General features: G+C 32.0%; 2 protein-coding genes and 1 non-coding gene across 3 annotated transcripts; all 3 read left to right on the top strand.

The window, feature by feature from the left end:
• The first annotated feature begins 15,420 nt into the window (after positions 1–15,420).
• On the top strand, positions 15,421–15,491 carry TRNAG-GCC (transfer RNA glycine (anticodon GCC)). The gene has a single exon. It is a non-coding gene; the product is annotated as a tRNA-Gly (tRNA).
• A 480-nt stretch (positions 15,492–15,971) lies between these two features.
• On the top strand, positions 15,972–17,292 carry LOC101499652 (uncharacterized). Its single transcript, XM_004492011.4, has one exon. It carries the CDS (start codon positions 16,056–16,058, stop codon positions 17,145–17,147), a length of 1,092 nt encoding a protein of 363 aa, XP_004492068.1. The 5' UTR covers positions 15,972–16,055; the 3' UTR covers positions 17,148–17,292.
• Positions 17,293–23,608: 6,316 nt separating this feature from the next.
• On the top strand, positions 23,609–24,016 carry LOC101499338 (putative glutaredoxin-C14). Its single transcript, XM_004492010.4, has one exon. It carries the CDS (start codon positions 23,609–23,611, stop codon positions 24,014–24,016), a length of 408 nt encoding a protein of 135 aa, XP_004492067.1.
• The last annotated feature ends 3,130 nt before the right edge of the window (positions 24,017–27,146 follow it).

Raw genomic sequence — 27,146 nt, 5'->3', positions numbered from 1 at the left:
GTTAGCCCTCTTTCTTTGGTGAGCAGTTCGACATCTATGAAGGTTAGGTGACTGATAGTAGTGATGTTATTTATGATGCCTTCAAATTTTTTAAAAGTGATATCTTGAGTGACGTGGGATTCATTTAGTATTTTCATTAATGGCTTCCCTATCTCTTAAATCATAGGTTGAGGGCTAGTCATCCCAGCTCTTAAATCAAAGAATGCGGGTAAATGTCCCGTCTCTTAAATCATAGGGTGTCGGTTAGTGTCTGAACTTTAAATTTAATCACAAAATATGAAATGTCATGAATGCATTTAATGAATTAACATTTTCCTTCATTTTCATCTTTTTTCCTTCAACTTTTTCAATAAACTTTATTTTTTATTTTTTTATTTCTTGCACCTCTTTACGGATATGATCCTTGGATTCATGGATGAAAAATGTGCACCACTTCAAATAAATGGTGGGGATTGTCCTTTTGATTTTTAAAGATATTTTTTCTTACATCATCGACTTGATCTTTATTTGCCCCTGTCTTACATGTAAATACATCATATTAGTTTAGGCCTCTTGACATTCACATATTTTTTGCCCTAACATATGATTATCATAAAAAATGCATTTTGACAAAAAGATTTATATCACAAGAAATTAGTGAAGGAAGGTTCAGAAAATGATATTTAATGAGTAAATATATGGTACAAAAAAAGGATTCATAGAAAGAAAAGAAGATAAGGTGATCTTATATAGATAAATGACCCAATTTGTTAGTAGTATTTCATAAAAGAAGTGTGCTAATGACTCATGCCACAATTTCAATCATGTTTTTAACCTACTTTGGAAGATATGATTTGCTCCCATCTATATTCACAACTTTTCATAATATGTTCAACTTCGATTTTGATGTGTTATGTAAGATATATTCTTTGATCATCCATTTCATTCTTTTTTTTTTTTGTGGCCCTAATTTTTTTTTAGATTTCCCTTTCGGGTTTTCAACCTAACTAACTTTTTTTCTAACTTTTCGTAGGCCATCCTTTTGGGTTTTCGACCTACCAAGTCTTCATTGATTTTTGCACCCTCAACTTTGTACTTTAATTTTTTTCTGGACTATGCTTTCGGGTTTTCAACCAAGCGAGTTTTTATTCATTTTTTATACCCTAATTTTTTCCTAGGTCATCCTTTTGGATTTTCAACCTAGCGAGTCTTCATTTAGATGTAACACTTTTGAAGCACCAATGTGTGCAAGTAGTGATAAGTCTTCTCGATCCTTATTAGTGTGGGTCAAAGCCACACTAGAAAGTTTTTTTTTTTTTTTATGGCATTGGGGCTCATATAGTTGGGAGTCCACTTGTCATGCTAGTCCTTTTAGATATGTGAAATCTTCTTGAATGCTAATTCTTTCTTTTGAAGCTCCAAGGTTCATATGTTCTTCTTTTAAGATCTTTCGAAATAATTGTGTGTGACATGAGGCAGTCAACATTTCTCTTGAATTGAATTCAGTTAGTCAAAACAGATCATTACTCTTTATAAGGGGATTTTTATTTGAGTGGGTCGCATTGCCTTTATTCTATATAATAGAAACAAAAGGGTGCCCCAATTATAGTCTGATACTCACGGAGGGTATTCTACAGTTAAAAGGTAATGTTTGGTACAAGAACTTTCCATATACTTTTCTTATGCATTTGATAGTAAGCAGGATACTCGTAACTTTTATTCTTGTAAATGACTATTCTTCATCATGACTTACTTGGAATATTGAAGATAAAGTAGCTACAACCAGCTAGTTTATTATATTATTAAGGGACATGATGGAAAATGACTTCAAATCATTTTTAGACATTTGTCTAATATGTATATATAAAAAGATCATCTTCTGATTCCAGCTTTTCCATTCTTGATTTAGTTGATTCAGGATTACATTCAAGTCTCATATACTTTCAACACTTTCATCTTCAATTCGTAGGCGGCTAGAATACCCATGGTACTAACTTCAAATTCCCCAACGTGATTGGTATATTCAAAACACATTTAGACAATGATTAAGATACAACCACTCTTCTAGGGGATTAACATGACGTTAATTCAATGCCTTAATATATCGAGGTCCATCCAAATAGTGAGTTTTATTTATATCATCCTCACATTCAGTGGAATTTATAGCATGATTAAAATTATGTATGAGATTTTAGCAAACTTACTTATGAATGGACTACTTCCAAATATGTTTGGTATATGGTTTAAAAAGGCAAATAATGTTTGGAAAGAGATTGTGAAATATATGATGGGTGATAATGGAAAAGGAAACAATACGAAATGCATTTATTGATATTCAAAATATTGAGGAACCAAAGTCTGTCGATTCTACAATATCGTAAAACTTTAGGCACATCAATATGATCAATGTTTTAGAATAAAATTAAATAAAATTAATGATGATGGGGAAACTTGATAATATTTCCATTTTTGACCTTGCCCCTTGGATATATATAGGAGAACATAGTCAACGTCTTCAAAATTGTGTTTAATCAAGGTTTTTCTTCAATATTCCTTAAAAGTTCATACAAGATTTGCCATGTTTTGGATTGATAAATTTTTCATGACATCAAAGTAATAAGCGATAGTGATGATAGTGATAAGTTTTTCATGACATCAACATAGACGACCCAACTTCTAGAGATTTACTTGTGGTGAAAGCCAAGGAAGTATGTTCATGACCCAAAAGTAAGGGGTGGATGATGAATATGAATCTAATTAGTATCAGATTCAAATCTTGTTGGACTTATGAAATCAAGGATTAACACATGAGTTCTTCGCGATATACTTTTTTCAATGAGAGATTCCCATGACTTCAAGTATCGAGGATTCGTACGATTTATAATCTTTTAGCCATAGAGTCTTTTAGTTGGTTTAGATGTCTTTGTATGTTCCAATTCATACATGATTTTAACTTGGGAACATGTCCGGTAAGGGTGTCATGATCCTTTTTTTTTGCTCTTTTATTTATTTATTTTTTTCTTAAAGGAAAATGATACGAGAATGTAAAAATAATGAATGCAATGATTATGTAATTAAGTAAAAATTTACTATCTCCTAATATGCAATGACTTTTTTTAAAAGAAAAACAATATGTTGTATAAATGAAAATAAAAAAGATGAAACATGCATGATTATGCGATGCATTATGATGAATATGAGATATAGATGTGGTAGGTTTTTTTTTCCTTCTCAAATATGCATGTGACCTACATGGTTCTTTTCTTATTTAATTGTCCTATGGTCTTTAACGTGAACCTTCACTATGGGTGACTCTATGGTTCTAAATCGGTTCCTAGAGCACATAACTCAATTCTAAAATATTAAACGAAATAATAGGTAAACTATTAAAACGGAAATATTCTATAAAAGATCAACTCTAGGTGAGACTTTCATGACAACCAAACATGATGTACATCCAGAAGATTATCATTACACAATCTCTAACTTATCTTAGGTTGCACTCAACTCGGGTATAGAGCCCACTCCTAAGTGTGTAAATTGGGTAAAGAAATAAATAAAATAAAGCAATAACCACAATAAAAATAAATTATCATAAACACATAGAATTAAAATATAAATTACCATAAATACATGTAAATTACCAGAAAAAAATAAAAGTAAAACAACCATCACAATTAGAATAAATTTTCACAAATACATATAATTAAAAGATCAATTGTCATAAGTAAATAGAAATAAAAAAATGACCACAATAGGAAAAAGTTACCATAAATTACCACAAATAAATAAAAAAATACCTCAATTAGAACCAATGACCATAAATACATGTATACCTTCACAATTAGAATAAATTACCATAAATGCATATAATTAATACGTAAACTATCAATAAAGAGGAGAGATCACAGATTTGATAAAGACATAGACAATCATACAACAATCGAATTGATTCTTATTAATTAATTTTAAAATTTGATCGTGAAACCAAAAAAAATATTTTGTTTATATCATACGTGCATAGTATAAAAAAACATGTCAAAAAATAGACAAGGAAAAAAAAAGAAAAAAATGTTTATCGCAGTGGGGAAATTTGTTATTAGTTCGTGTTTCTGATCTTTTGTTTTCTACTTTTCTGCCTCTTCCTTCAGTTTTCTTTTCCTCTTATTTATAATTAGATTTAAATTTTTTGGAAGACAGTAATTCTCATTCATGACCATTAAGGAAATTTTTAGTATTTTCAAAAACCTCCCATAATCACTTAAGGTATGCTTTTTTAACCGTTTTTAAGAAACAATAAATTCAATCAAAATCCTAATAATTGATTTTTTTTATCTTATTAACGAAAAGTCCAAAATATCCTTAATGTTTATTATTATATTTTTTACAAATAAAAATGAAGAATGGACAAAATTAGGTGTCAACAGACAAGAGTGTAAATGATCGTCTTCGGATTGGTTACCGATGCGTAGATCGACAAGAAAATAAATTATCATCTTCAGATTGGTTACCGTCGCGTAGATAAAAAAGAACGGAAACGATTCAAAATGGTTACCAATGCGTTGATCGAATGTAAATCATCATCTTCAGATTGGTTACCGGTGCGTATCAACAAGGATGTAAAAAAATGCGAACCACAAACAACCTATAGGTCTAGTTTAGAAGATAAATAAAGATAGTGAATACTAACACATAATAATGAGCAATGTAACACAGATTATTGAGTATAGGTTTAGTATATATATATATATGATTCATGCTTGTTATGCATTATGCAAGATTGTTGAATATAGGTAAGTATGAATCAAGATGCATGGTTCACTTGAGTATAAGTAAATTATGAATGTAAGATGCATGATTTATGTGCATTATAGGTAAATTCTTGTTCATTTCTTTAATTCTACGATCCTTATTATCTTTTACGCCGACAAGATTTAATTGATGAATGAAGATAACAACCGTTTTGGTATAATGACTCTAGTATATCTCGCTTGATCTTTTTTGTTATCCCTAACTTTTGCATGGACCGCTCGTCCAAGTTTTTCAACCCATTGGGATGCTCTAATTTTTACCTAGCTCGCCTTTTCAAGTTTTCGAATTAGCGAGCCCTTTTTTCAATTACTTTTTTTTTTCAAGCATAATATTTTTTGATTGTATATGAGTTTACTGGAAGTGGAAGCTCTTCTCCATCCATTTATGCGAGTATCAGAGATCCCCCAGAGAAAGTTTTTTTCTCAACATATGGTCCCTCGTAGTTCGGGGTCCACTTTCCATGAGAATCTTTTTTTATGGGCAGTATTTTATTTAACACTAAGTCCCCTTCTTGAAACTCTCGAGGACAGACCTTTTTCTCGTAGGCTTTTTTAAGTCATTTTTGATATAGCTGACCATGACACAAAGCTATCATTCTTTTTTCTTCTATGAGATTCAATTAGTTAAATCGTGATTGAACTCATTCTGCCTCTTCTAGTTTTGTTTCCATCAAGACTCTGATCGAGGGGATTTCAACTTCAATGGGAAATATCACTTCTATTCCATACACCAATGAGAAAGGAATTGCCCCTGTTGAGGTGTGAACAGAGGTTCTATAACCATAGAGTGCAAAGGGAAGCATTTCATGCCAATCCTTATATGTCTCCACCATCTTTTGTATGATCTTCTTGATATTCTTAATTGTTGCTTCTACAGTCCCATTCATTTTCAAATGATATGGAGAAGAATTATGGTGTTGAATTTTGAAACTATCACACAACTCTTTCATCATTTTGTTATTCAAATTAATCGTATTACACTCCTAAGTGTGTAAATTGGGTAAAGAAATAAATAAAATAAAGCAATAACCACAATAAAAATAAATTATCATAAACACATAGAATTAAAATATAAATTACCATAAATACATGTAAATTACCAGAAAAAAATAAAAGTAAAACAACCATCACAATTAGAATAAATTTTCACAAATACATATAATTAAAAGATCAATTGTCATAAGTAAATAGAAATAAAAAAATGACCACAATAGGAAAAAGTTACCATAAATTACCACAAATAAATAAAAAAATACCTCAATTAGAACCAATGACCATAAATACATGTATACCTTCACAATTAGAATAAATTACCATAAATGCATATAATTAATACGTAAACTATCAATAAAGAGGAGAGATCACAGATTTGATAAAGACATAGACAATCATACAACAATCGAATTGATTCTTATTAATTAATTTTAAAATTTGATCGTGAAACCAAAAAAAATATTTTGTTTATATCATACGTGCATAGTATAAAAAAACATGTCAAAAAATAGACAAGGAAAAAAAAAGAAAAAAATGTTTATCGCAGTGGGGAAATTTGTTATTAGTTCGTGTTTCTGATCTTTTGTTTTCTACTTTTCTGCCTCTTCCTTCAGTTTTCTTTTCCTCTTATTTATAATTAGATTTAAATTTTTTGGAAGACAGTAATTCTCATTCATGACCATTAAGGAAATTTTTAGTATTTTCAAAAACCTCCCATAATCACTTAAGGTATGCTTTTTTAACCGTTTTTAAGAAACAATAAATTCAATCAAAATCCTAATAATTGATTTTTTTTATCTTATTAACGAAAAGTCCAAAATATCCTTAATGTTTATTATTATATTTTTTACAAATAAAAATGAAGAATGGACAAAATTAGGTGTCAACAGACAAGAGTGTAAATGATCGTCTTCGGATTGGTTACCGATGCGTAGATCGACAAGAAAATAAATTATCATCTTCAGATTGGTTACCGTCGCGTAGATAAAAAAGAACGGAAACGATTCAAAATGGTTACCAATGCGTTGATCGAATGTAAATCATCATCTTCAGATTGGTTACCGGTGCGTATCAACAAGGATGTAAAAAAATGCGAACCACAAACAACCTATAGGTCTAGTTTAGAAGATAAATAAAGATAGTGAATACTAACACATAATAATGAGCAATGTAACACAGATTATTGAGTATAGGTTTAGTATATATATATATATGATTCATGCTTGTTATGCATTATGCAAGATTGTTGAATATAGGTAAGTATGAATCAAGATGCATGGTTCACTTGAGTATAAGTAAATTATGAATGTAAGATGCATGATTTATGTGCATTATAGGTAAATTCTTGTTCATTTCTTTAATTCTACGATCCTTATTATCTTTTACGCCGACAAGATTTAATTGATGAATGAAGATAACAACCGTTTTGGTATAATGACTCTAGTATATCTCGCTTGATCTTTTTTGTTATCCCTAACTTTTGCATGGACCGCTCGTCCAAGTTTTTCAACCCATTGGGATGCTCTAATTTTTACCTAGCTCGCCTTTTCAAGTTTTCGAATTAGCGAGCCCTTTTTTCAATTACTTTTTTTTTTCAAGCATAATATTTTTTGATTGTATATGAGTTTACTGGAAGTGGAAGCTCTTCTCCATCCATTTATGCGAGTATCAGAGATCCCCCAGAGAAAGTTTTTTTCTCAACATATGGTCCCTCGTAGTTCGGGGTCCACTTTCCATGAGAATCTTTTTTTATGGGCAGTATTTTATTTAACACTAAGTCCCCTTCTTGAAACTCTCGAGGACAGACCTTTTTCTCGTAGGCTTTTTTAAGTCATTTTTGATATAGCTGACCATGACACAAAGCTATCATTCTTTTTTCTTCTATGAGATTCAATTAGTTAAATCGTGATTGAACTCATTCTGCCTCTTCTAGTTTTGTTTCCATCAAGACTCTGATCGAGGGGATTTCAACTTCAATGGGAAATATCACTTCTATTCCATACACCAATGAGAAAGGAATTGCCCCTGTTGAGGTGTGAACAGAGGTTCTATAACCATAGAGTGCAAAGGGAAGCATTTCATGCCAATCCTTATATGTCTCCACCATCTTTTGTATGATCTTCTTGATATTCTTAATTGTTGCTTCTACAGTCCCATTCATTTTCAAATGATATGGAGAAGAATTATGGTGTTGAATTTTGAAACTATCACACAACTCTTTCATCATTTTGTTATTCAAATTAATCGTATTATCAACGATTATCTTATTTGGCAAGCCATATCGACAGATCAACTATCTTTTTATGAATATGACAACCACACTTCTCGTCACATTGGCATAAGAAGCGGCTTCAACCCATTTTGTGAAATCAATAGCTACTACGATAAATCGATGCCCATTTGAAGCCTTAGGTTCAATGAGTACAATAACATCCATCCCCTACATTGAAAATGGTTGTGGTGATGTTAAAACATTCAAAGAGGTGGGTGGTACATGTACTTTATCAACATATATTTGACATTTATGACATTTCTTTACGTGACTAAAGCAATCGGACTCCATGGTCAACCAATAGTAGCCAGCCCTTAAGATTTGTCTTGCCATTGTGTTCCCATTTGCATGAGTTCCAAAAGAATCTTTGTGAACCTCTTGAATGATTTTCTCCATTTCCACTTTATCAACACATCTAAGGAGAACCATATCATGATTTCTCTTATATAGCACATCACCATTTAAGAAAAAGGTCATTGACATCCTCCTTAGAACCCTCTTGTCGTTATCTGAAATACCCAGTGGATATTCTTTATTCTTAACATATGATTTGATATCATAAAACCATGGTTTTCCGCCATACTCTTCTTCTATTAATATGCAGGCTTATCCCTTTGTCGAATTTTAATGACCGACACGTCCTGAACAATGCTTATTGTGAACATTGACGACAATGTGGCCAGGGCGTCAGCTAATTGGTTTCCTTCTCGAGGGATATAGTGAAAAGTAATCTTGTTAAAGTGTTATGTCAATTCTTTGATATGGGTATGATACGGAATCAACTTGGAATTCGCATTTCCCACTCTCCTTCTGTTTGATGGATGACCAACAATAAGTCTCCATATACCTTAAGAACTTTTACCTTTGATTCATTAGCTGCTTCAATGCCCATATCACATGCCTCATATTCTGCAATATTGTTTTTGCAATCAAAACACAATCTAGCCGTAAATGGAATGAACTCTTTCTCCGGGGAAATCAAAATGGCTCCAATTCCATGCCCTAATGCATTAGAAGCACCATCAAACACCAACGTCTATTTTTCTTTATCAGATGATTAAGTCTCTTCAAATAAAGTCACTATGCTTTCATCGGGGAATTCACACTACATTGATTGATAATCTTCTAGAGGTTGTTGAGCCAAATACTCTGCTAGTGTGCTTCTTTTGATAGCCTTCTGTGTAACATACACCAAGTCTTACTCTGATAACAACATTTGCCAACGGCTAATCCTTCCAGTAAAAGTAGGTTTCTCAAAGATATACTTAATTGGGTCCATTTTAGACACCAACCAAGTTGTATGACATAAGATGTATTGCCTCAACCGACGAGAAACACATGCTAATGTGCAACATGTTTGTTCAAGCAGGGAATACCTTGCTTCACAGTTGGTGAATGTTTTGCTCAAATAATAAATAACATGTTCTTTCTTACCAAATTCATCATGCTGCCCCAGTACACAACCCATTGACTCGTCAAGTACTGTTAAGTACATAATAAACGGTTTCTTGGTAACATAAAGCACTAAGATTGGAGGTTTTGACAAGTACTGCATAATCCTTTGGAAAACTTTTTGACAATTTTCATTTCATTCAATGTTTTGGTCCTTGCGCAACAACCTGAAAATTGGCTCCCATGTAGCGGTTAGATGTGATATGAACCTGGCTATGTAATTCAATCTATCCAAAAAGGCACGAACTTCTTTTTTCCGTGCACGGAGCCAACATTTCTTGTATTGCTCTTACTTTATCTGGGTCCACCTCTATCCCTTTTTGACTAATGATAAACCCAACAAAGGTGACTTGCATGATATTACAACAAAGGTGCACTTACCAGGGTTTAAACAGAGTCTGAACTTCCTTAATCGCACAAATAATTTTTGAAGGTTAACGACATGGTCTTCTTCGGTTCGAAACTTTGCAATCATATCATCCACATAAACCTATATCTCATTATGCATCATGTCATGAAACAAAGTTACCATTGCTCTTTGATAGGTTTCCCCAACATTTTTCAATCCAAATGGCATCACTTTATAATAGAAAGTTCCCCATTGTGTGATGAATGTGGTTTTTTCCATATTCTCGGGAGCCATCTTGATTTGATTGTACCCTGAGAAACCATCTATGAAGGAGAAAAAAGAATATTGAGCAGTGTTATCTACAATGACATCAATATGAGGCAAAGGAACATCGTCTTTAGGACTAGCTTTATTTAAATCCCGATAATCAACGCACATTCGAATTTTTCCATCCTTCTTTAGAACTGGGACAATATTAGCCACCCATTGAGGATATTTTGCTAATGCTAAGAAACCAACATCAACTTGCTTCTTCACCTCTTTTCTAATTTTAAGTGACATATCATGCCTCATTCTCCTCAACTTTTGTTTAGTTGGAGCACATTCAGGTTTGAGCGATAACTTGTGTTCAACTATGTTAGTATCTAGTCCAGGCATATCCTGATATGAACATGCAAAGACGTCCACATAGTCAAATAAAAGTTTAATCAGCTTTTCTCGTTCACTTTCTTTCATAGATATGCCTATTTTAGTTTCTTTCTTATCATATTCAGTCCCCAAATTGATCACTTTAATAGGTTCTTGATAGGGTTGAATTATCTTAACTTCTTGTTAAATTTTCTGAATTCTGAATCTTTCAACCATTTTCTCAATTTTTCTACCTCCTCTCGCGCTTGGTCTATTTCTTGACTTCTCCAACATAAAGACTCATCTAAATCCCTTAAATTGCATTGAAGCTTGAGCTTATAGTCCTCCTCTACTTTGCCCTCTTATTTTATCTTTCAAGATAAATTGTCTTATGCTCATTTTCTAACAGGGCAATCTCATATGCTCGGCGGACTACCATCAATTCTTCTCGCCTATTCTTTTTTTCCTCTTCTGCCTCTAGAATTGATGCTTGCAACCTCTCAATCTTTTCAATAACAATCGTGGGTTGAATCAGAATTTCATTGGCTGACTCAAATGTACGACAAAAAGGTAGCTTAATATTTTGGACCCTACTCTTAACCCATTGTCGGTAGCAATCATCTGCACCACAACTTCTACTTCCTAGTTCCTTCCCTTTTCTGATTTTCGTATTCCAAGATTGACATACTCTCCTCAAATCTTCAATGATTTATGGACCCATGTCATAAAGAATAAAATGGGTTATTAGTTTTGGCATTGGTTCTTCTATGATAGGATACCCAAGTGGTCTCAAGGCCAATACTGGGTTATAATTCACATAACATCTAGTCCCCAAAAGTGGCACATAGGGAATGTTCAACATTTGCATGTTACTTCTTTTACCTCTCGCCATCTCGCATACCATCAGACTATTTTTTCATGAAGATCTACCAATCTCTGAGCCCATTCTATGTTATCCTTTATGTCAACATAACAATTCTTGAAATCATTGATAGGGAAACGCTTTCGACACCCACTATCAAACATATGATTCACTAACCAGATGTACAAAACAGGTAAACAACATAAAATTTGCCTGCCTTTTTTCTCATGACAATAGTCAAATGTATAGTACACATAAGTGAGGACGGCTATTGTAGGATTTTCTCCTCTATTCTTCAAAGCTAGGAAAACATTGATGGTTGTTAGATCAATAATTTCTTCATCACTCGGGAATATAACAACCCCATAGATGGTGAGAGCTAGCACCTCCATAAAAGCACTCCAATCTTGGGCTTTAGCTAAATGATGTGCTCTTTCCTCAAAAATACTTCTTAGGAAACTAGAAGTCCATTTCTTCTTTTGGCTAATCAACCTTTCCTCTTCAACCCTTAGTATCTCAGCTACTTTGGTTGTGGATGGATAATTCTCCATGTAACGATAAGGTTTCCCTTTTTCTAGGGAGTAGCCTAAAATTGGTCCAAACTCTTCCAAAGTAGGCGCAAGTTGGAAGTCTTAAAAGGTGAAACATATCAAAGGAGAGTCGTAGAATCGAGCCAAAGCAGTAATAGCCCTATTTGACCATCCACATTCAGGAGATCAAGAATCTTTCCATATTTCTTAGTAAATGTTAACCAGGGATTAAGCTCCAACAAGCTATGAAGTCTTTTTAAACTCTCAACCTGAGGCTTTTTGGCTTTCAAATTCATAGTTTTCCTTAACACTGAGATTGCAGTTTCATTGTTGGATCTCAATTTTAATCAAAGATATCCATACCCTAGCTTTGAATTCAATGGTTCTTTAATGGACCTACATAGAAATGAATGATTATGAATATTGTATCTTATGGTGTTGAAAATAATTTTTAATGCATAGTACTATAAAAAAAATATTTAACTTTATCATTAACGATGAAAGCTATTTGCATGGATGCAACAAAGAAAAATTGAGAGGTACATTGACGTCGGATGGTGGAGAAAAAAAAAGTAAAAAAAAAAAAATGCCATTTAAAAGCAAGAAGGCTAGGACATGACTTAGTTGCAGTCTATTCAAGATTGAAGAAATTTTAAAGTCTACAAGCTTCTAAATTCGTTAACTCTTTCCTGGGCGGGTTCTATAATCCTAAAATTCATTAGTCTCCAGAGCCACGTACTCGTATTGAAACATCACTACAAATAGGAAGTACATCCAAAATGTAGGTATTTCTAATTGAGTCACACTCTAGACGAGATTTTTGCAATAACCAAATAGAATGTACATCCAATATGATTACCACTAAATCAATAACTAAACTTAAGCTTTACTCAGGCCTGTGTATAGGGTCTCACTCATAAGTGTGTGTCTTAGTAAAGGTATATGGTGCGGATAGACATAATTCAATAATTTCATAATGCTAATCAAACACACATATATATATACAAAAAGAAAATAATAAAATAATAATAATAATAATAATAATAATAATAATAATAATAAAATGATCTACTAGTTTACAAGAATATTATAATGACAACTAATATTTATTAAGAAATAATTAACACATAAAGTAAAAGGAAATGAAAAATAAACAAATATAGAAAAAAAATAAAAAAATATTACACAATTAACTATGTTAGACTTGACTTTCTAAGGGTCCTCAGCAAAGTCGCTACCTGTCGCGGCCTAAAATTTCGAGTGTTTTTCGAATTTAATGGAGTCGTCACCCAAGTTTTTATTTTAAAGTAGGGAAAACATTGGAAAACCCTTAAAAAAGAAAATATTATTTGAAACCAAATTTTGAGTTCGGGAGTCGATTATGCGTAGAAAAGGTATTAACAACATGCAACATGGGTTAAAATACGGTTACCTATAATTAATTATGTAGAATTAATATTATCTTAAATATATCTATTTCTCCTTATTAAATATGAATATCAATTGTTTTTTTTTTTGTTGAAATAAATGTGTGCTTAAAAAAGAGAAGGAAAATAAAAGATTTTTTATTAATGTGCTTGACAAGAGTGTGCTCTTGCTCCTACGTATCTCTCAGTACGATGGAGAAATCAAAATTACTTAGTTCTTGAGTAGAAAATGCGGATATCTTGATTGCTTTTTTAAAGAAAATGTATTTGGTTACAATAAAATGATTGGATAAAAAGACATTGTTGATTTAATGAAAGAAAGGAAAACCTTGAGCCTCATCAATTGATTTTGATGATAATATTTAGTTATTTATTTGAATTTGGTTAAGAAAGTTTATTATCACCAAGTTGTACAACTCAAATGTCTTAAACTATCACTGACGAGATGTCGCATCTCAATCGGTCTTATTTTATTAAAGGATAATTATTAATTAGAGCTTAAGATCGTCAAGTTGTCGTAACTCAGACGTCTTAAAACTAAGTTTGACAAAATGTAACATTTCAACCAATCTTTTTAGCCACATTAATTTTGAATAACATGAATGTTCATTCTATTAAAGATGATAATAATAAATCGGAGAATGAATTTTGAATGTCTATGATTTAAAATAGTGGTTGATGTTAATTGTACTTAGTCCATTATTTAAACAAAATAATAAGATGACAATTATTATAACTCCGAAAGAATTTAATAAAACTAGAAAAAAAAATTAATAAGAGCTTTAACAAAAACTAAAATGCATATTTATGGTAAACAAAATTCAAATTAGAGGTATAACACTAAACAAATCTATAAAATTATTATAAAGATGAGTTTAGAAATATTTACCACACAAGTTGAATATTTGTTATACTCTTTGATTTCTTTTGTTCGTATTTTTATTTTTTGTTTTGAGTTGTTGAATTATTCCTAAACTCATTTCATGCTTCATTTTTATTACTCACAAAAACTCTTACTAACTTAAGAAAAATCAAAACTGAAAACTCTCCAACCTCTTACTAGCTAAAAAATGAAAACTACAAAACTCTCCTCATTAAGAATGAATTTGTTCTCAATCTTTGTATCAATGGGATAAAATTTAGTTCTGGATTATTGCTTGTTTTTTTGCATAAAAATTGGATTGTTAATCTAAGTATGAAAGGCAAAAAAAATCAGACGATACCACCAGAGGCAGAGACGGAACCAGAGACAAAAATTAGACAATGCCATTAGAGGCAGAAATCAGAGGATACCATTAGAGGAAAAAATCGGAGGATACTATCAGAACCAGAAACAAAATCAGAGATAAAAATCAAAGGATACCATCAGAGTCAAAAAATGAAATAAGAGGCATAAATCAAAGGATACCTTTAGAGGATGAACCAAAGGATATCACCAGAGGCAGAAATAGAATCAGAGGTAGAACCAAATGATACCATTGGAGGTGGAAGTAGAGGCAAAAATCAGAGGATACCATCAGAGGCAAAAACAGAATCAAATGCAAAAATTAGAAGATACCACCATAGGCAGAAATCAGAGGATACCATCAGAGGTAGAAATTGGAGGATACCATCAGAGACAGAAACAAAATTAGAGGTTGGTGCAAAGGATACTACCAGAGGCAGAAGCAGAACCAGAGGTAGATTATACCACCAGAGGCAGAGACGGAATCAGAGGCAAAAACCGAATCAAAGACATAACCAAAGGATACTATAAGAGGCAAAATCAGAAGCTACAACTGAAAAACTTTTTAAAATGGTCGGACAAGATTGAAATATTACACTAATAAGAAAACACTTGGAAGTAAGTTGAATAGTAACATTTTATAATTTCAAAAACTGAAGTTTAAAAACAATCATAAAATAATCACTAGTTCACCTTTAATTAATAATAATAATAATAATAATAATAATAATAATAATAATAATAATAATAATAATAAGTACTTCATTTCTTGGTGATAAAAAAGTGTACAGAATAATAAAAAACAGCGTTAGCTTTATATACATGTTCCATATAAGTTGGAATAATAGATTAGTGTATTCAATATTTGTTGACAAAGTCAATATTATAAAGAAGCACCAGTGGTCTAGTGGTAGAATAGTACCCTGCCACGGTACAGACCCGGGTTCGATTCCCGGCTGGTGCAACATATGGTGAGCTGTGATGATAATAATAATAATGGTGTGGGTACATCATTAATCATGAACCATTGGATGAAATAATTAAATCTGAGCTCCCTAGAATTTTTTAGATTTTTCTTTTTCTCCGTTTTATGATTCATGTTACTTATCACAAATGCAATATATCATCTTTTTATTCGAAAAACAAACTCTTAAGAATAAGATAGGAGGTTGCAACTAGAATCCGAAATATTTATCTCACACTATTAAATATTTTCAATGAAAAATACTTGTATTATTTTATTTTAATATTTATCAACCATAAATATAATGAGATTATATTATTTTTTTAATATTATTTTTCAAAAGTAACCATGCCACGTAGGCAATCAGTTAAAATCTCTCGTTTGGCTTCGCTTCTATTCTGTTCTTCTCTTCTCACGAAACTTCTCGAACATTCATTCATATCAATCTTCCAACCACTATAAATCTCCAACTTCTTTCTTCAATCACCAAACATTAACATTCATTAATTCCCTAAAAAACACAATCTCGTATAAATCACATTATTCACGAATTAGCATACCTTGATGCAAATGAACAACAGCAGAACAACGTGGGGTCCACTTTACAACAGAGCACCGACCAAGGTGGTTTCGATTCCTGTTCATTTTGTGGGGTCAGAGAGAACCAGAACCAATTCGGCAACTAATATTCAGAGGGTTGCAAGAGGGTTTCTTGTGAGAAAGAGCGTGAAGAAGATGTTGAAGATGAAGGTGGAGTTGGAGGAGATTGAGATTAACGTTAATGGCGAAGAAACTTTGAAGTTGTTGAAGAAGGACCAAAAGGAGAGGTTGAGAATAGGTGAAACAATCATGAACTTGCTTCTTAAGTTGGATTGTGTTAGAGTTTTTCAATGTTATGCTCTTAGGGAGTTTAGAAAGTCGTTGATTAAAAGGGTCATTTTTCTTCAAGAGTTTGTTGATCAAATTCAAATGGTGGGTCCCACATATGAGGATGATATTGTTAAGGGTAATTTTGTTGGGGTTGAAGAGAAGGAAGATGTTGGGTGTGAGGAGGAGCAAGAGGGTGGCGTAAAAATTGAATCTTTGATGAATTGTTTGGTGAATGAAAATGAGGATGAAGGTGATGGTGAGGAGCATGATGGAGATGAGAAAATGGATGTTTTGGTTAAAGAGGAGAATAAGGGAGGTAACAAAATTGAAGCTTTGATGAACGAGGATAAATGTGTGAATGAAGAGGAAAATTGTTTGATCAAGGAAATGGGGGAAAATGGTGAAAATGAGGAGGATGAGGAAGGTAACAAAATGGAAGGTTTGGAGAAGATGGAGGAAAGTGTGGGAACAAGTTTAGTGGAGGAGGGAATTGAAGGTGATAGTATGGTGGTGAAAGAAGAGGAGGGTAAAATTGTAATTGGATATGAGGAGGAGGATTTTAAGGAAGGAGGTGATGGGAATAGGGAAATGTTGAAGAGGATGATGGAGGACAATGAGAAAATGATGGAGATGATGGCTCAATTGTTTGAGAGGAATGAAAAGCAAACAACACTTCTTACCTCTCTTACACAAAGGGTGGAGCAACTTGAAAGAGCTTTCACTTGTGACAAGTTGAGGAGGAAGAAGAGGAGAAATGTTGATGCCAAATATAGGCATAATGCTTAAATCTGAATTTTGATTTGTTTTGCCTTGTGAATTTTCCATTTTTGTTTTATTCTTTCTGTAATTGATTTTGTTTCTCAAGTTGTATGTTTATTATGATCTTTGTAACTAATTAAATGAAGTGGCTTGCCAATCGTCTTTTGAAATATCTTTTTTCTTTAGTTTTGAATTTCTTTCATATATCTCAATTCCAATAAATTCATTTCATAAGAAAACTTATAAATAAAAGCTACAAAAGAATATAAGTGACTGATGATGAAGTTTAGTTTGATGAATTGTGTTTGCATTTTTCATAGTTGAGTAATTGTTGTGATATTTAATTCAATATTTATGTGAGTAATTGTTATCTTATCAATAAATATAAATAAGAAAGATATATAAATATATACAATTTGAGGTTTTTTCTTTTCAAAAGTAAGTCTTTAAAATATATTAAGAAATTGACCTCTTAACATATGTTTTTCTATACGTATTGAACAGTGATTAAATTCATGATCACATATTTAAGTGATTCAATTATCTACAAACTGTGATGGATTCGACATAAACAACATCTTAAAATGTTTTGTAAGGCTCAGTCTTGACTTTCAAAAAGTTATGTAGATACTTGTAAGACCCATAATTTTAAAGTACCCTTTATGTATTTTTGGTGTATTTTGGATTTTGGCTCGGAGACTTTTTAGCCAAAGTTAATAATATTTTGGAGTTTTTATAATCAAAAAGATATTTTGATGCCGATTAGAATTTCTCGTCGATAAATAAATTGAATTAAGTGCGGTGAATCCTTTACGGAGAACTTAATGCGTTACGGGTGAAACGGTAATTTAACAAATATCTAGATATTTTGAGATATTTGTTAAGTTATATTTATTATATATTTACGTTTGCTTGGAGGGAAAAAGAAAGGAAAACTAGAAGGAAGGAAAAGGAAAAGAAAATAGTATAAAAGAGAAAGAAGGAAAAAGGAAGAAAGAAAAAACAAAGGAAAGAAAAAGAAAGGAAGGAAAATTCGAATTTTCCATCTTCTTCCTATGATCAACCGTGACCCATTTTTCCTCCTTCTCCCGTTTTCATTTTCGTCGCTTCCTTTTCTTCAAAACTAGTAACCCAAGGTTGGGTGAGAGTTAGAACAAGGATTTCACAACTCCACTCTTCCTCTTTGATTCGAAAACGAAGAAAAACGGTATTTGAGATCCAAACACAAACCCCTCCGTTTCTTCTAGATCCGGTATTAAGAACGGGGAATCTCTTAATGACTTATTTAATTAATGTTGTTTGAAAGTCGTTTCGGTAAATGAGTATTAAGAATGGGGAATCTCTTAATATGACTGTTTGCTTAACGTTTTGTTTTGAAAATCATTAAGTTAAATCGGTATTAAGAACGGGGAATCTCTTAATGACTTATTTAATTAATGTTGTTTGAAAGTCGTTTCGGTAAATGAGTATTAAGAATGGGGAATCTCTTAATATGACTGTTTGCTTAACGTTTTGTTTTGAAAATCATTAAGTTAAATCGGTATTAAGAACGGGGAATCTCTTAATGACTTATTTAATTAATGTTGTTTGAAAGTCGTTTAAGTAAATGGGTATTAAAAATGGGGAATCTTTTAATACCTCGGTTTACTTAATGTGTATTTGAGGAAAATGTTTAAGTTAACTGGGCGTTGAGAATGGGGAATCTCTTAATGTCCCAGTTACTTAACGATCGTTTTTTTGAAAATCGTTTCGGTAAATGAGTATTAAGAATGGGGAATCTCTTAATATGACTGTTTGCTTAACGTTTTGTTTTGAAAATCATTAAGTTAAATCGGTATTAAGAACGGGGAATCTCTTAATGACTTATTTAATTAATGTTGTTTGAAGGTCGTTTAAGTTAAATGGGTATTAAAAATGGGGAATCTTTTAATATCTGCATTTGCTTAACGATTGTTGTGGATGGAGTCAGTATATGCTCATGCATTTTCATGCTTTTTGTAAATCGTGCAGACCCGTGATAGGTGGCACCTTGGTAAATAGTACTTTGGCCTGTGATAGGCGGTACATTTATGATTTACGTTTTTGAAAACCGTGCAGACCCGTGATAGGTGGCACCTTGATAAATAGTACTTTGGCCTGTGATAGGCGGTACATTTATGATTTACGTTTTTGAAAACCGTGCAGACCCGTGATAGGTGGCACCTCGATAAACGGTACGGGCCCGTGATAGGCAGTACGTTTATGGTTTTCGCTTTTTTGTAAATTGTGCAGACCCGTGATAGGTGGCACCTTGGTAAATAGTACTTTGGCCTGTGATAGGCGGTACATTTACAATTTACGTTATTTTAGTAAGCCGTGCAGACCCGTGATAGGTGGCACCTTGGTAAACGATACGGGCCCGTGATAGGCAGTACGTTTATGGTTTACGCTTTTTAGTAAATCGTGCAGACCCGTGATAGGTGGCACCTTGGTAATTGGTACTTTGGCCTGCGATAGGCGGTACGATTATGATTTACGGCCCTTCGAGGAGGGTTTTGGTTTGGAATTCCGAGTCCATGCATTTTGGCATATACGCATTGCATTAGGGTGCTTGGCACGCGAGTCGTGGTTGATTTGAGTTTTATGATTAAGTGATTTGAATTTGAGTCGTTGTGGTAATTGCGTTGAAAATGCTAAGTGTTATGTGTTGATTGTTGTGTGTAAGTATGATGGTTATCGAGATCCCAATTGCCGTGGTAATTGCGTTGAAAATGCTAAGTGTTATGTGTTGATTGTTGTGTGTAAGTATGATGGTTATCGAGATCCCAATTGCCGTGGTAATCGCGTAGGAATTGCTAAGTGTTAGGTTGTGAACTTGATTAGGAATGACTTGGGTTAATTCATGAATTTTTGGAAAAATGATCAGGGAAATCGATTTCCCAATCGATTGGATGGTAGACAGGGACTTGGCCAAATGGACAAAATCGATTAGCCAATCGATTTTGTAATCAGTTTTCGAAAATCATTTACGAAATCGATTGCCCAATCGATTGGGCCTAAGTCAGGGACTCATCCATATTCGACCAAATCGATTTGGAAATCGATTGGCTTAAAACCTGGGGGCTCAGTACTCACTCAATCGATTGCCAAATCGATTGATTCAGCCCAGGATTCTGTTTTCATTAAAAACCTTCACCCCAATCGATTTCCCAAATCGATTGGCTTAGTGAAAATCCTCAGTTTGAGTTAGATGATTGATTACTCATTAACTTATCCATGTCTTGATTTGTTATGTGTTAATTAGGAGATTGAGAACTTCATTTTACTTTCATTTTTAATTGGCAAAGTATTGTATAAACTTTTCGCATATTGGAAATCCTGTTAAGGTGCATGCTTAGTTGAAAAGTTATTTTGAGCATTTAAAAACTTAATTGTTATGTGTTAACTGTTATTTTTTTTGGTTGGTGACCCTTTACAATTATTGTGGAAATCTGGGCTTTGCCCTCAGTTGAGAGTCAGGACGGTCCTACCGGTTCGTACCCTACGGACGGGAATGAAGATGGGAACGCTTGACGGCAGTTACGTTAGGAGGATCTCACGAGGCGTGTGGAGATCACTCAGGGTGTATAGCTTTTTGGTAGGATGATCAGATTAGGATGATGTATAGGGACTAGGTGTCCTCCTTTTTGGATTGGAGTATTTTTAGTTTGGAAAACTGTACTTATACTAATATTGTCAGTTTGACATCTTATTTGAATGGGTTCCATGTACCATTTGTTGTTGTGTAAATGTTTTGGATTTATAATTGGAGAAACTTTTCCGCTGCTCGTAAATTATAATGACTCAATTATTTATCCAAAGACATTTCCTAATTTAATTCTTTGTTTGTTTTTAATTACTTTTAAAAAAAAAAATATATACCCTCGCTTTGAAAAAACGGGGTGTTACAATACCCATGATCAACTCTAAACCAGATGAAGGCAAATACATTTGATTGGCAATAAGATGCATTGTTTCTTTGTAGCCACATTCAGGAACAACAAATGGAAAATCACTGCAACAAAGGATGGATAAAAGTAACATGATTGTTCATGAATAAAAATTCTTATACCCCATTTCATAATAATGTATATTTAACAGTCTGTCAATTGCGCATCAAGAAAATAACGATTTCAATCAAACTCTGCTATGTAATAGTATTTTAGCGCTGATATTTAACGATATTTCTTACTAAATAGTCTATCGAAGAGCAATATCAATTAATTTAAATTCTACTATACTACAACGCTACTATTTAACAACACTGGTATACAAGTTACTTGCTCCATATTACATGATTAGCACCAAAGCTAGAGACAACTTGGGACAAAAGAAGAGACAAATCTAGATAAGGAAATTGTGTCCTTGATACTCTGAAGAGAGCACTAAATTGCACATATACGTGTCATTAACTCAAAATTATAATATTCTTAATTCGAGGCTTCATTATTTAAAGAAAAAACCAAAATGACTACAATTACTATAATAAGGCATTTAACAAAGTTACATTAAAGAATCAAATCCATATTTAGACTTGATATTTGACAGATTTACACCTTTTACCATTGTTTTAAATTAATTTCACCTGCAATATAAAGGATATTAAAGTCTCGGCAGAGACATCGCAACTACAATGTTGATTGCATTGATCGTATTTTTCTGCATTTTACTTCACTATAAAGATTTTGATATAAAAGTGTGGAATGTAACTGCAACTACAACTACAACTTAAATCTTCGGTTGATGTTATTGTCAAGAGAACACAGAATAAGCATCTAAACGAATTATTATAATTCTGTTATTCTTTCAAGATATTCAGAAAATTACAATTAACAAAATAATATAGGCATGCTTCCCTTACCTGTGGGAATCTAGATAGATTTAAAAGCTTGGAAAACACGAGACCCACCTCATCGTTTCTGCAATATAGTGCTCATATGAGGGTACATTTCTTGAGTTTTGTAACAATGATTATAATATGGCTTACATTGGTGGTTTGCAAAATGCCAAGTGATCAAGCAATACAACTGTTGATGGAAACTCATTGCACAATTGGTCAATTTCAGAAATATGCAGATCAAGACCCTGAAATTATTATTCAACTCATTAAACATGTTCCACTGGCACATGTATAGCAGGGTGGCATATACCATTGTTTTCAAGTATGAACCGTGGAAAATAGCTGTTTGTTTAATTTCCACTATGCTACATTGCTATATTGCCAATATAACCACTAGTTGACAACATGTTGTAAGTGAATTGTACAACATTTGTTCAAATTCCGCCGTACAAACTGCACTATTGCCACTATTTGATAACACTAATTAGTGTATTCCGCTTGTACAAACTCCTAATTTTATCTCAAATAAATGAAAATATCAAGTAGTTTCTATTCTCTAATATTTTGTTACAGCTATCTCATTAGTCTCTATTAGGGAAACAAAACAAAAAGTCTGCTTTTGATCGATGTCGCTAATGCTGAATTTCCTGAGAATATTCTTTTTACTTTTCATCCAAATAAATAAATAAATATAAATATTGCATAATAAGATAATAAAATGGATGATGACTTGCAACTCATCTTATGGCGCAGGTTATAAGCCATTAGCTAATGAGAGGGAAATCTGCTTTCTTTTAATCTAATAGAGTACTATATACATCATTGCACCATGAAACATGAAAAATAAATAATTAAAACCTCATCTTTTTTGTGAATAAGTGATTTAGAGTTCTACGCACCTTAAATCTGTGTATAAAATTTATTGAAAATTCGTTCATGATATTTTATAAGAATTAACTCTTATTTTTAAATAAAACGGTGATATGATGGATACGGACGTAATATATATATATATATTTATTTATTTTATTTTATTTTTATCGAATTAATATTATATAAATTATATTTTTCAATCATAAAAATAATTAAAGTTGTATTGAAAATGGTGAATAATATTTATATTAAAACAATTTTTTTTCTTTCTAAAATAATACTGATCAAAAGACGATAGGAGTACTATCTTTGACAAAACAGCAGAAAAATCAGCTTATGACCTTATGCTACATACACTCATTAACCATTATTTGCCTTTTGTTCTTTTGTGTTTATTGTTCACTTTTTCTACTGTTTGACAAATACTAATGTATTCAGCACACCATGCATTCTCCTTGGGAAACCATTATAGGCTTATAGCTGCAAGTTATTAGTAGATAGATATATATAGAGACATGAGAGACAACACTTGATAAACAGAACACGCTCTATCCGACAACAACAGACAAAAGCATTTAATTAGTACCCTAAATCCCCAACATCCTTCCACACCTTGTTTTTTTCTTAATTTTCACACCCCCCTCCAACCCCTTATAGAACCACCCTTTCCTTTTCATCACAAACACAAAAAAGTTTTCATTTTTCTTATACCCTTTTGCATACTTCGTTGTGTTCTGCTATTACAATACACAATAGTATGAATCAAGAAAAACTCATGCATTATCAAGTGGATCCATGGAATTACTACATGATGAGAGTAAGAAGAAGAAGAATGGAAGAAGAAGATGAAATGGAGAGAGTGATGAGAATAGTTTCAGAAAGTGCAGTTGTGATATTCAGCAGTAGTAGCTGTTGTATGTGTCATGCAATGAAGAGTCTTTTTTGTGGAATGGGAGTGAATACAATGGTTCATGAACTTGATCAAGATTCTAAAGGGAAACAAATGGAAAAAACATTGATGAGGTTACTTGCTACTAACTCAACTACACTTCCTGTTGTTTTCATTGGTGGCAAATTAGTTGGTTCTATGGATACACTTTTGGCTTTTCATGTCAATGGTTCTCTTGTTCCACTTCTCAAACAAGCTGGTGCTCTATGGCTTTAATTAGATTATTATGAATTTATGATCCTATTATAAATTAGAGAATAAGAACAAGCTATAAATTCTAACCAGAGTTTGTTCTGTTTTAGGGAACTGACAATTATGCAATGTGAAAAAAATGAATATTCTCTCAATTTTAATTGTTTTGCTTTAGTAGCTATAGTTTGTAGTTTGTATAATTAATTAGAGATGTACTTGTTGTTTTCGGATAAAAAATACTGTTTTTAAAAATAATTTGTTGAGTCAAGAACTAGGTCACTGTATTTAAGATATTTGGTGGAATTGTCTAAAATTGTTCAAGTAGGCTATCAACTAAAATGTCCTCAAGATAAAACTATTTAGTTGTAAACTATATTAGTATTCTACTGTATTGTAGAAAATCGTTCTAGAATTACACTCTCGATATAACAATTACGGCAAGTCAGAAGTATGATACTAAGACCACTCTAAATACAAGACAATTTATCGAAAAAAGGAAAAAAGAAAGGAGAGGGATGGCTCAGAATGCGTCGAGCAAAGGAGGGAGAAGAGAGAAAACTCGCAATTGTGTCGAGATTTGGAGTACTAAAGTGAATGAGATTAAAATTAATTTTTCTTATTACTAAAAAATAATATACCACTTAACTCAAATCTAATTGTGTCGGATTACGGACTCCGACGTGTGTTGGTCGATTTGAGTTGATTATCTCTCATTCACATAATTGAATATCACTTAAGACACACACATCAAACCTCCTACCTCCACTTTATATATGCTATTATTGATGAAATATCTCCTATGTATAACTGCCACAATTTTTTCAATTCATAGTAACACTATCTTTAAGGTCAAAATAATGTCAAGTTCCAACTATACTTGTAACTAGGAAATGAACAGGAAAAAAAGTTCTATATGACTTGTATTAGTAAATCAAAATTCATAATGCATTGAATATGTTGCGAGCTAACCCAAATAAGAGTAATGTCGCAATCTAAAATTTCGAAGGTTAATTAGATAAAATCGCCGTCAAAATTTATTTTAATAGAGAAAATATTGGATTAAAAACAGAAATAAAAAAAAAGAAAAAGAAAAGAAAGTTATTTGAAACTAGATTTAAGATTTGGGAGTGAATTATGCATAAAGAATGTATTAGCACCGTACGAAATTCGTTGAAAATGATTACCTATAATTAATTATACGAAAATTTATGTTAACTTTATAATATTTATTTCTCTATATTAGTTAATTGTGAATATAATTTTTTATAAATGTGATGTTAAAATAAAAGATTGTTCAAAATAGAGAGAAAAAAATATTCTTTTTTATTATTATTGTGTTTAGAAAGAATGTGATCTTGCTCATCCGTACCTGTAGGTGCGATGGAGAAATCAAAGTTACTTAGTTCTTGAGTATAAAATACAGATGTGTTGTTTACTTTTAAAAATGTGTTTGTTGTTGATAAGCAAGTTAGATAAAAAGAAACTTATTTTCATGAAACAAATGAGTTTTATTATTTGAATAATTGTTTTTATATAAAAAAAAAAATAGTTTTAAGACTATCAATTTATAAAAATGACACATCTAGCTAACCTTTAATAAAAAATTTATTTATATTTTTTTAAAAGATTTAATATTTGTTAAAAACTAATTAAACTTAATATATATAAAAAATAGTTGGACTCATTAAAAAAATTAAAGCTGAAGGCTTGATGCTATAAAAAAACAAATGAGCTTCGAGCCAAAAACCTAATTTTAATATATATTTAAAAAGGAAAAGAAAATATAATGGCTGAGCGTAGAGGCACCATAAGGTATAGTCATTGTTCTGGCGGTAGTGGCGACATCGAAAGTTTGACTTTTTAATCTTATTGTTTCTATTTTCTCATTTATAATATCCTTTTTTTTTTTTTTTTACAAATCAAAACATTACATTTTTATTTATAACAATAGGTTGATGATAAAGGACAAGTAGACTTATTGTACAAGAGAAAGAAAAAAAACATATTACTCAATGCTAGCAAGAAAAAATGAAGACTTTTGTAAGAATTAGTGACCGCTTCCTGTTTTTTTTTAGTGGTACTTTCTTTCGTCTTCTTCTTTGTATGTATTTTTTTTAAGACAATTAGTATCATATTTCAACCAAAAAGCCCTTCTTTTTTGAAAAAAAAAAAGGTGCGTTTATGGGGTTTTCTTCACTTGTTTAGTTGCTTTTCTCCTGTATACTTTTTTTGGACTTCTCCTTAGTTTCGTTTTCTATGTTTCATTTTCTTTGTTCATAATATGAGTTTCTCTACACATCTGATGCATTCACGTTTTTAGCTTATTTGTTTTTATTTGATTGTGTTTATCCTCTTTTTATGTTTGAGAAACAAAACTTATTTTGGATGAGCTAAGGATTTTCCTCCATTTGTATCTCTAGGTTGCAGTATTTATGATAAACTTTTCTTCTTGCTTTTGTTCCAAATGCAATGTTTTGTCTCCTTGCCTTTTATCATGCGGATAACAACCAAAGGACAATGAATATTGTTTTTCATTTTATTAATTAACTAATTCATTAATAATCATCTAGCATTATCTTATTTGATGTTGTATAATTGTAATTTCATGATATGGGACGAAATGAGTATCAATATTTTTTTTTCTATATCACTTTTATTTTCATTTTATATTGTTACTCTTTTGGGGTTCCCATTATTAAGATGTCTCCAAATTGGTTATTGGTGCGTAGATCAACAAAAATTAAAATGATCATCTTCGTATTGGTTTTCGATGCGTAGATCAACATGAATATAGACAATAATCTCCAAGTTGGTTTCTGGTGCATAGATCAACAAGAATGAAAATATTCATCTTTAGATTGGTTACCGATGTGTTGATCGACATGAATGTAGATGATTGTCTCCAATTGGTTATTGGTGCGTAGATCAACAAGAATAAAAATGACCGTCTTCGAATTGGTTAACAATGTGTAGATCAACATGAATGAAGATGATCTTCTCCAGATTGGTTACTGGTGTGTAGATCAATAAGAATAAATGCAGTTATAAAAGACCGTAAGGCACAAGTCTAGCTCTTAATTTGAATAGAGAAAGAAATATGTAGTCGATAACATCGTTGGGAGCGTCACTAAAACATAAATTATAGACAATGCAC

The sequence above is a fragment of the Cicer arietinum genome, chromosome 3, assembly GCF_000331145.2.
Source record: "Cicer arietinum cultivar CDC Frontier isolate Library 1 chromosome 3, Cicar.CDCFrontier_v2.0, whole genome shotgun sequence".
Taxonomy (NCBI): Eukaryota; Viridiplantae; Streptophyta; class Magnoliopsida; order Fabales; family Fabaceae; genus Cicer; species Cicer arietinum.
Note: the sequence above shows the minus strand (reverse complement) of the source record. Positions and strands in the feature narration are given on the sequence as shown.